The 10,504-nt window shown below is 54.5% G+C and overlaps 1 protein-coding gene across 1 annotated transcript; it reads right to left on the reverse strand.

The window, feature by feature from the left end:
• Positions 1-548: 548 nt before the first annotated feature.
• On the reverse strand, positions 549-10,170 carry LOC131590958 (serine/threonine-protein kinase pim-1-like). Its single transcript, XM_058861378.1, has 4 exons — positions 10,038-10,170; positions 2,273-2,379; positions 1,536-1,902; positions 549-931 (listed from the first exon to the last, which is right to left on the reverse strand). The coding sequence occupies exons 1-4, from the start codon at positions 10,168-10,170 to the stop codon at positions 549-551; spliced, it is 990 nt and encodes a 329-aa protein (XP_058717361.1).
• Between the last annotated feature and the right edge of the window lie 334 nt (positions 10,171-10,504).

Here is a 10,504-nt window from a genome sequence, read left to right on the forward strand (position 1 = left end):
TGCCAGAATCAAAGTTGATCATCTTCAGCTGGCCACGTGGATGAAGACATTGTCATCCTTGCGGTTGTCCTTGGTGTCTCCCGCAGCAGCCCCACCTGGTACAGCTTCTCCAGGGGCTCCTTCTCCTTCCCTAGGGGCCAGACCAGGCTGTCAGTGCTCTGCCCAGGGCCCCAGCCATCAGTAAACGAGAGAAGCAAAACCAGGGGGGATGGTGGCCACCAGTGCTTGCCACACCAGGTCTCCAGCTCAGCTCCAGCCCAAGAGCTGCATGTTCCCTTCTGATGACCCCTGCTCAGAGCTACAGGCAGGACAAAAACAGTCTGCTTTGCTCTGCCACTGATTGCCAAGAGATGGGTGGAGTTGTTACCTGCCAGGCCCCTGGATCCAACTGTGCACATAGATCTCTCGCATCTTCTAGGGCAGATGAACACCCTGAATCCAAGGATCTTGGCAGAGATCTTCTAAGGATGGCCTGTCCAAGGGTTGCATGGACAAACACCTCTTAATTACATCTTGGCACTCTGAAGAGAGAAACCAGGAATCACCGGTCACTTGGAGAAGTTGACCCCCGTTCCTGTGCCCAGGCCATCCTGGGTGTGCCCAGAGCTGGGCCTAAACTTCCCCATGGATTCCCTGTTTGCAGGAGAGCAGGACATGTGCCACCTCCTCAGCAGTTGCCAGAGGGGGATGCTCATGAGCCCACTGCTGTCTCCCAACACTGGTGTTCCCCCCGTGCGCAGAGATGAGGATCCACCTTGGGAGAGCCGTCGTGGGAAGATGATCTGCCCCCAGACGATCTGCTGGCCCTTCCTGAATGGGTGCTTCCCTGTCACCAGCTGGTACAGCAGGAGCCCCAGGGACCAGATGGTTGCTGCCTGGCCGTGGTAGCACCGCTGGTAGAACCACTCTGGTGGGCTGTAGGACAGGGTTCCTGTGGAACACAGACAGAGCTCATCAGGGGGATGCTGCTGCTCCCAGAGACTCACCCCAGCATCCCTGGGCATGTGGGGGCTGCCCCAGAGGCACATGGGGTGACCTGCTGCCCTCTCACCAGCACCTGGCACTTGTGTACAAACCTGGGCTTGCAAATGAAGCCACTGCTGCTGGAAGAGGGCAGCAGAAGCACTGGGGAGGCCCAACCATGACCCACAAATGGAAAATCCACCCAGTGGTAGAGAAAACCCACTCTCCTCCCTGCCTGCATGGCCTCCAAAAAATTGTTAATAAGCCAGGGCAAATGTGGGGAGCAGAGGAGTTCAAGCCCTTCCTCGCTGGCACACCAAACAGGGTCAGACACTCCCATCTCTGCTACCCCCATGGGGGTTTTTGTCAGGCTGCCTGCCCCAGCCCAAGCCCAGGGCATAGTGGGTGCTGAAGGCTGTCAGCAGGGCCGGGAGCTGGCCCCTCTCACAATCCCTACCCAAATCAACTTGGCTCAAGTATTAATCCCATCCCTGCAGCAACAGGGGGTAGCCCCGGTGCCACACCCACGCTGGGCCAAGAGATGCCCAGGAGCATCCCCTGCAAGGGCTCACCTGCAAATCGGGTGTAGGCTGTGTCTTGGAGGAAGGTGCCACAGCCAAAGTCAATCAGTTTCAGCTGCCCTGTGGCCAGGTCCAGCAGGATGTTTTCGGGCTTGATGTCCCTGTGCAGGACCCTGCAGCTGGTGCAATGCTGCACGGCCTCCAGCACCTGGCAAAACAGCCCCCGCGCCTCCTCCTCCGGCAGGAACCTCCGCTCTGCCAGCAAATGCGAGAGGTCCTGGCACCGCTGCGGACGCTCCAGCACCAACAAGAAGCTGTCGGGCAGCTCAAGCCACTCGAGGAGCTGAATCACTGCAGCACACCCAGAGGACACCCTGTCCATCAGCACAATCTCCAGGGGCGCACGTGTACCGTCAGGCTGGGGGAGAAGCACGGTGCTGTCACTGGGGCTGAGCCTGTGCCAGGGCTCGGGGAGCCCTCAGCCAGCCCGGGATGCTCTGCACGCCCCGCTCCCCCCACGCCCGCTCTCCCCGCAGGGCTCCCGGCGGCTCCCACCCTGCCGGGCCCCGGCTCATCCCTGCCCGGCACGCCCCGGCTTCTGCCGCTGGCCCCGCTCACTCACCAGCTCGCCCCAGCGCCGGATGCGATCCCGCGGCACGCATTTGATGGCCACCCGCGAGCAAGGGGCAGCAGAAGGTTGAGCTCGATGCCCGCCCGCAGCGGCCCCGCCTTCTCCTCCGCCCCATCCAACTCCTCCTTCTCCGCCCGCAGCCGGCCCCGCTGCTCACCGGGGCACCGTCCGAGAGCTTCGTGGCTGCGAAGACGCTGCCGAATCCGCCACGCCCCAGCAACGAACCCACTCGGTACCGCTCCTTCGGGCCCTTGTGCGCATTCCCTGGGGGCGAGACGCGGCGGTCAGCGCTCGGCCCGGGGCCAGGAATGGCCCCCGAGCGCTCCCCGACCTCCCCGGGCCGAGCATCCGCAGGCGTCCGCTCCTTGCAACGCGACAGCAGCGGCTCAGAGCCAGCGGCCGCGCTGCCGAGCGGCGGAGCTCGGGATGGTCCCAGTTGCCTCTGGCTAGATCAACCCAGTCAGTCCCAGTATGATGCTATTTTCCCCCAGCATGATCCCAGTTGCTCCCAGTCACCCCCAGTATGGGGGATGATGTGCAATGTATGTTGCCAGTCACTCTCAGATACTCCCAGTATGAGTCCAGTCACTCCCAGTATAATCCAAAGATGGATGGATGGGAGGCCTCATGGAACCATGGAGACCATTGTGACACTCTAGGGCCCCATGGAACTGTGGTGACACCAAGTTGGCTGGGAGTGTTGATGTGCTGCAGGGTAGGAGGGCTCTGCACAGGGACCTGGACAGGCTGGATCCAGGCGCCAAACCCAACAAGGTGAGGTTTAACAAGTTCAAGTGCTGGGTCCTGCACTTTGGCCACAACAACCCCTGCAGTGCTCCAGGCTGGGGACAGAGTGGCTGGACAGCAGGCAGGCAGAAAGGGACCTGGGGCACTGATGGACAGCAGGCTGGGCATGAGCCATCAGTGAGCCCAGGTGGCCAAGGAGGCCAATGGCACCTGGCCTGGATCAGGAACAGTGTGGCCAGCAGGACCAGGCCAGGGATTCTTCCCCTGTGCATGGCACTGATTGAGCTTCATCTCAACTGCTGTGTCCATTTTTGAGCCCCCAATTTATGAAGGACATGGAGGGGCTGCAGATCTGCCTGCACTGGAGGGGCTTCACACCTGGGAGTCCGGCCCTGAGGGCAGAAGCTGGGCTGGTGTCACAATCCGCAAGGTGGGATATGTGATGTGGTTCTTTTAGTCGGTCTTAGAGTACAAAAGATTATCAGCAAACCAGGGACTTAAACAGCAAAACACACTTTATTGAGTGCTCATCAGCACTAATATGCGATAGAGAGAAAAGAGGAGAAAGCAAAGCATAAGGAAAAGAGAGTAAGGGGATTATAGCTACCAATGTCCAACCACACAGAGTCTTCTGTCTGTTGGGGAGATCTCAAAGGAAAGTAAGTTTGGGGTGTGATTTTAGAGTCTTTTACAAAGCGAGGGGCACAAGGCCAAAACCAGAGGAGATTGATGACCATGGTGAAGAGGCCCATTGCTCAGGGGGCAGGTGTGGGGTACAAGTCTCTACTCGCCAGCCGGAGCAAGGGCAGTGTACCGTGGTAGCACAGCAAGCACACCTGCAAACAATCACTTGGCAAACATCCACCTCAACCAGGCCAGAACCCCTAAACCAAGTCCCTTGTGACATTCAGGGTCTCAGTCTCTGTCCTTCAGATGGTTGTGAGACAGGTGAGAGAATCTTCCGACCATCTCTTACAGCTGGGGGGACAGAAGGGAGGGGCTTGTTCAGAGGGAGGGGCTGCACTGCAGGGGCTCCTATGGACATCTCTAAACTCTCTCTGCCACAGGATTGCTGGGCATGTGTTTACTCTCCTTCCCTGAGTTTTTCTCTGCTTCCTGGAGATTTTCCTCCTGCAGGTGTTTCCCTGTGGCTGATCTCTCCCTGCCAGAACCCACACACACTCCAAATCTCTGTGCACTCTCCTTGGCCTGACAGAACCCTGCCTCTTTGCAGGGCTCTGGCTGGGGGCAGGTTCTGTTTGCAGCTTGCAGAAAGGACAGCTCAGACTAAGCCTGATGGGTCCAGCAAAGGTGATGCTGGTGCTGTCCATGGGCAGAGTGGCTGAATGCATATTGTGAATATCCCATGAGCCTATTGATCACTAAAAGTAACAGTTTGGATGTCTCAGGCACTTGTCAAAATTCATAATACCTTTATTATTTGTCCCCCACCTCCCTGCCTTTCTCCGATGGTAGGAAACTGAATACAAAGTCTTAGGAAATGTCCTCATTTTTATCAAAATCCTTGTCTTGGAAATATTCTATGACTGATCAGAAGCCCTCAGCATGTCAGAGCTTCATGAGCATTCACTTCCCCTACACCACAAATACTCAGAGTTGTACTCACAGGGTCTGTAGGCACTGGCATGTTCCAGCTTTAGGAGATGGCTCCAGGAGCTGCAGCTGCATTGTTCTGCAGCCAGAGGCTTCCTGTGTCAAGGGCTGGGAGGGATTGTGCCCCAGGCACTTCTCAGCACCTTCCCAGCCCTGACTGATTGAAGCTCTCTGTGCCTCTGGGCTGTGCCCAGGGTGGCTGCAGGCAGTGCCCCAGTCCTGCTGGGCTGGGAGAAGAGCTCCTCAGCAAGAGAAATGTGGTTTTGAAGCTTTTCCTAGATTTCAGGATCATCCTCTGTGCCAGGAGTCTGGCCCAGCTCAGCAGCACAGACACAGCAGCAGGACTTTAATGAGCCACTTGGGGCTTTGTGCTGAGGCCCTGAACATCAGTCCCTGAGAGGGAGGGGAAGAAACCTCTCAAGAACTCCAAGTCAGAATCCAACTCCAAAGTTTCTTTTACCTTTAATGGGTCCCACTGAGGGATGTGACTGAGAAAGTGTCCCCAGGCTCCAGGCAGAGCAGAGAACAGGAGGCACTGATGACAGGTGGGGACAAAGAGAAGCCAAGTCTTGGTGCCCTGGGCCACAGCAGCCTCTGTGCCAGCAAGGGCTGTGAGGAGACACCTTGTCCTGAGGCACTGGGGCCTCCTGGCACAGCCCCAGCAAGGCTGGCCACAGTCACCCCCTTGGCCTGCCCTCAGCATCCCCCCTAGCCCACATGCCAGTGGCCTCAGGGATCTGCTGGAAGGAGTCCCTGGGGAGCCTTGCTCAGGAATGGCCCTGGGGGGCTCCTTCATGCTCCCAGGGACTGCAGCTTTTTCAAAGCACTTTTGCTTTTGCCTTGGAGTCTCTGAGAGGTTTGTGCAATCATGATCTCCAATTATCTGCTGTAATTAGTCCATTGAGAGGCTTTGTCAGTAACAACACTCAGTGGGGCTCATTAATGCTTCAAGGTACTTCAGGTTCTTAAGGCACTTTCCTTTTTCCTTCCCACACTGAGTCTCTGAGAAGTTTGTGCAATCATGGCCCCAATTATCTGCTCTAAGGAGTCCCTTGGGAGCTTTGCATTGACACTCAGTGGGGCTCATCAATACTTTGAGATACTCAGGATTTTTTCACCTACTTTGGATTTTCCTTTCCACACTGAGTCTGAGAGGTTTTTATGCAATCTTGGCCTCTAATTTTCTCCTCCAAGAAGTCCATGGGGAGCCTGTGTTGGGGATGGACCTCAGTGGGACCCATTAATGGCTCGAGACACTTTGGGTTTTCTTCTGACTTGGACTCTTGGAAAGGTTTGTGCAATCTCCTCTCAGGCCCTGAGGTTCAAGGGCTCAGCTCCAAATGCACCATGGGGCTCATTAGGATCAAGCAAGTCCTAACAAACCATGGCTCTGCCTTGATTTCCCTCTGCTGTGGTGCAGCTCTTCAGAAAGTTTCCTACAATAGTTATGGAGAAATAGTTCAAAGAGCTTCTAAGAAATATGTGTTCCTATTTTAAAAGGTGTCCTTTTTTTTACTGTTCTCTTTGGAGCAGAGGGGATTGCAGCATTCAGTGATGGATATTGGTCCAGGGTCTCTCCTAAGAACGTCTGGCCAGGTCAGAGAAGCTGTGTCTTGAGGTCTGACCCAGTGTGGACAACCTTGCTCCACATTCCCCAGCCCCATCCTGTCTCTCCTCACTCCCCTGAGACCTGCTTTGCTCACACAACTGGCTGCAGTCAGGCAAAGAGAGGTTTTCCTTCTTTGATTTTAGCAATCTAAAACTCCTGAGTTTCCCCATGGAAAACAGACACCCTCCTCAAGTGTGTGCCAAGCCCAAGGTGCCACCAAGGAGCTTCCCCTTCCCCAAGGCAGAACCATGCAAGGAATGTTTCAGACACACAGGAAGTTCTACAATGAACACAAATCCAGATTTGGCTGAAGGCAGAATTAGAGCAGCTGCTGAAGGACAGACAAGCTTTGAACTCCTTGCAGCTGAAAGCACCAAGTGGGTTGTTGGGAGGTGTGTGAGTGAGCCAAGAGTGAGGGAAGGGAAATGCAGAGAGCCCTGGAAGTGTTTCTGTGCAGACAGGCTGTGGGGAAGGGCACTGCAGAGCTGCCCTGGGCCAGCTGTGAGGGTGGATTATCATCCCAACCTGCCCTGGGCTGTTGAAGGACCCCCGAGCAATTCACCAGTCTTCACAGAAGTAATCGTGAACACCAGTTTATTTCTATTTTCAGCACACTTTTATAGGGTTCTACAGGGTTTGTGGGCAGAGTGAGCTACTATTGGTTAACACACAGAAGTTTACATTCTTGTCTTGGTACACAAGAACATTGTTTTACTTTACTCTCTCTTCTGCATGAAGGTTTCAAGGACTTTAGCCCTTAATATCACGACTTATTTCAAAGGCTGGTTTGTGCATACAGGCCTTTACTAATATATAAAATATAGCAACACTGGGCCATTGCAAGGGGCTGTTGCCATGGACACTGCACTGACCCCACTGCTGGGTTTGGGTGCCATGGCAATCCCCATCCGATTTGGAAACTTGAATCAAGTTATTCCCAGACGTTTTTCTTGTTAAGGTGTTCAGAATGTGAGTGAGCCCTGGGGCACTGAATTCCTGACCTGAAGAGCTGAAGGCTGAACAAGCCTCTGGAGAAGTAAAAGGCAGCAGCAGCAGCAGCCTCCAAGTTGCTGAGGATGTCAGCAGCCCCCACTGAGGCCATCCCTGCCCAGAGACTGTGGGGGAATGGGCAGACAAGGAGAGCGTCCCTGGGGCTGGGGAAGCAGAACTCAGAGGCACCAGCGGCTCCAGGTGGGAAATGGAGTGTGGAATGGGGCTGTGAAAGCCCTGCCTGGGCTGTGCCAAGCAGGACAGACAAGGCCTGAGCCCCATCCCCCAAACAACTCTCTCAAGGAGATTTAAAAGGAATTACAATTGTTTGTGTCCTCTGAGTTGGATGCACTGGAGAAATATTTATAAGAGTGTCTTGGTTCTAGAAGACAGGTGTCTGCTAGGGAGAGCAGGAGCCTCCCTTGGGATGAAAGAATGTAGACCCCCTCCCTCCAAATTATTATAATTTCGAAATCAAGCGGCCTTTCAGGCAGAGATCTGGGGATAGGAATAACAGTTCTTTACTAGTATAACCAGGTAAACAAACAAACAATAACTACAGCAATAACAAGAAAACAGAACCAGGGACCCCGGGACAGCTTTCTCGGCTGCGACGGGATGGAGGAGAGGCTTTGTTTTCACAAACCCCTCGGGCAGTCAGTCCCGGTGCTCCTGCAGGGCTCCGAGGAAACAGCCGGATCAGCAGGGATGAACTGAGATCCTGGGCTGGTGGATGAGGTGTATCAGCAGCTCCACGGTGATGCCTGGCAGGACAGGGAGTGCGAGGCCACCAACCAAGAGGGGAGAAGGAGAAGAAGCAGCTCCGCGACCCAGCGCACGAACGTCCTTCTTCCCCGAAGCCGAGGAAAAAGCCAGCTAAAAACTGTCCCCACCCTCCTTTTTCTGTCCCCTTCCCCCACCACCCTGAGCCCGGCCACTCTTTGTCCTTTGTGAGCACCCCTAAGTACCGGTAGTTAGGTTTCCCAGCACATAATGGGTAAAAATTCCCACCTAACCCTCAACAAAGAGATCTTCAAGAGGTCAAAACCAGAAAACAGTCTTTATTGGTAAATCAGAGAAAGTTTGACAAATGGTTTAATATGACATTCAATCAACAAAAAAACATTTCTCAAAGCATTAATTTGGCCCATTCAACCTCACAAACTATAAACCCATTCAATTTTAAGTTAATCCAAATTTGCAAGAGGACAGAAATAGAAAAAGAAGACACAAAAAGAGAGAAAGACAAAGAAGATACAGAGAAGTATACACACATCTACCAACTCCTGGATTCCAGCAGTGTTCAGAGAGAAATCCCAAGAGGAGGTAGGGTCAAGATGTGTGCTTGCCTTGTGGTCAGCCTTAAATACCCCTTGGTCTTCCTGGGCCCATTCCCCAGGTAGGATTTCCGATCATTTGGTCACTCAGGAGCTGGGCTGAGGGTTCCAGAGGTGAGTGTGGAGCATTGCCTTTGGTGTGCCAGGGACTGGCAGACAGTGCTGGGCTGGGATAGAGGCTCTGGGGGGATTGGGGTTCCAGGGAAGTGCAGTGCTGGGGTTACAGGGCTGGACAAGGCTGGACCTGCCCCTTCCTCCCCTTTGAAACACAAAATGTTTCCAGCCAAAATCTCCTCCAGTCTCTCACAACAGGCAACGTTGGAGGTGGAATCCCAATTTTGGTCATGGGCACCTGGCTGAGATGGACAATTCTTTTCCATAGGAAGGAAAGCACAGAGGCCCAGGGTTTGGAAAGCAGGTGAGAGCTGGACATCAGGAGGCCAAGGCCAGCCCGACTTGTCAGTAATGGCAGAATTTGTCTGGGAGCAGTCTTTGGATCAAGGGAATGTTGGAGGTGGAATCCAAATTTTGGCCATGGATGCCTGGAGAAGCAGGACAGTTCTTTCCCACAGGAAGGAACTCACAGTGCCTTCCCCAGTGTTTCAGTAGCAGATGAGAAGAGACCCTCAACATGTCAAGGTCAGTTGGACCAGTCAGGTGGCCCCTGGGAGGCCAAAGCAGCCAGACCCGTTCTGTGTTCCCTTGATTTTATGGGGCCCCATAGAGTCACAATGGACCCTTCCTTCAGTGGGGCCCTGCAGTGTCATAATGGTGCTGTGATTCCATGGGATCCAGCAGTGTCATAGTGGAGCACTGATTATAAGAAGACCTGCAGTGTCACAGTGGACTCTTGATTCCATGGAGCTGTCACAATGGCCTCAGGATCCATCAGGCCCTGCAGTGTCACAATGGTCCCAGCGATTCCATGTGGCCTTGCAATGTCACAATGGTCTCTGTGGTCCCACAGGCCCCTCAATGTCACGTGGCTCCTCTGTTCCATGAGGCCTGAAATGTCACAATGGACCTTGGCGATTTGCAGTGTCACAAAGGTCTCCTTTGTCTCCACAGTGTCACCATGGACCACTGATTACAGGAGGCCCCTCAATATCCCAATGGACCTTTGGTTCCGTGTAGCCCTGCGGTGTCACAAAGGCCTCTTGGTTTCACGAGGCCCCACAGTATCCCAATGGTCCTCTTGGTTCTGTGGGGACTACAATGGTCTCACTGTTCCATGAGGCCCCACAGTGTCACAATGCTTTGTTTATTCCATGGTGCCCCACAATGTCACAGATGTCCCTTGGTTCCATGGGGCCCTGTGCTGGTGCATTCCCCCCTCCCCTTCTCAGGCCGCCCTGCCAGCTGAGAAATGCTCCTTGGGCCTGGGCCTTGGCCAACAGCCCCTGGGCTCAGCTCCTGTGCAGCTCATCAGAAACACTGTCTGCTCCCAGGCACTGCTGCTGCCAACCAGCTCCTGCTTGCTTCAGGAGCAGCCCTGGGAACTGTTTCTGTTCCCTCCGTGGCACAACATCCCTGTTCTCAGCCTTGCAAAGAAAGCTGTTGATGCCAAGTGCGGCCAGGATGAAACATTGCTGTGCCTGAAGCCCCTCTCTTGGGGCCCTACAAACAGCGCTCCAAAAGGAGCCCCTTGCAGCTCTCCTGGGCCAGCCACCTCCCTCGGAGTGGGGCCTCTGCGAGCCGGGAACTCTCCCGTTTGCTGCACTCGGGGCATCCCCGAACAACGACGGAGCCTGGGCCCATCCCCGCACTCCTCCAGGCTCAGCCCTTCGCCCGCTGGGGAGATGCCAAAGCATCCGCAGGGAGCATTTCCCTGCCCTGCAGGGCAATTTCTCACAGCTGCCTTGCACTGCCTCTTTGTGCCTGTGTGCACACACCAGCGCTGTGCCCTGGCAAATGTGGCAGAAATGCTGCTCTCGGAGGGGCTGGGGTGCCTTGGAGATCTGAGTCAGTCAGGCCTGTGAGTGAGGGTAAGTCACCAGGTATAAACTAAGTTCAATGCTGCCTAGTCTTGCTCTTTGCTAGGTTAATTTTAATATAAGTTATAAGATAAGTTGAATATTGTTAAGGATTATCG

The sequence above is a fragment of the Poecile atricapillus genome, chromosome 36 (assembly GCF_030490865.1).
Source record: "Poecile atricapillus isolate bPoeAtr1 chromosome 36, bPoeAtr1.hap1, whole genome shotgun sequence".
Lineage (NCBI taxonomy): Eukaryota > Metazoa > Chordata > Aves > Passeriformes > Paridae > Poecile > Poecile atricapillus.

Bases quoted from the DNA above. Each gene is read 5' to 3' on its own strand.
- LOC131590958 (XM_058861378.1), bottom strand. From the start codon at position 10,170: ATGGGCCCAGGCTCCGTCGTTGTTCGGGGATGCCCCGAGTGCAGCAAA. The intron at 2,380-10,037 runs GTTTGTAGGGCC...TCTCGCCCCCAG, and splicing joins GGGGCTCCTTTTGGAGCGCT to GGAATGCGCACAAGGGCCCG. The intron at 1,903-2,272 runs GTGAGCAGCGGG...CTTCTCCCCCAG, and splicing joins AGCTCTCGGACGGTGCCCCG to CCTGACGGTACACGTGCGCC.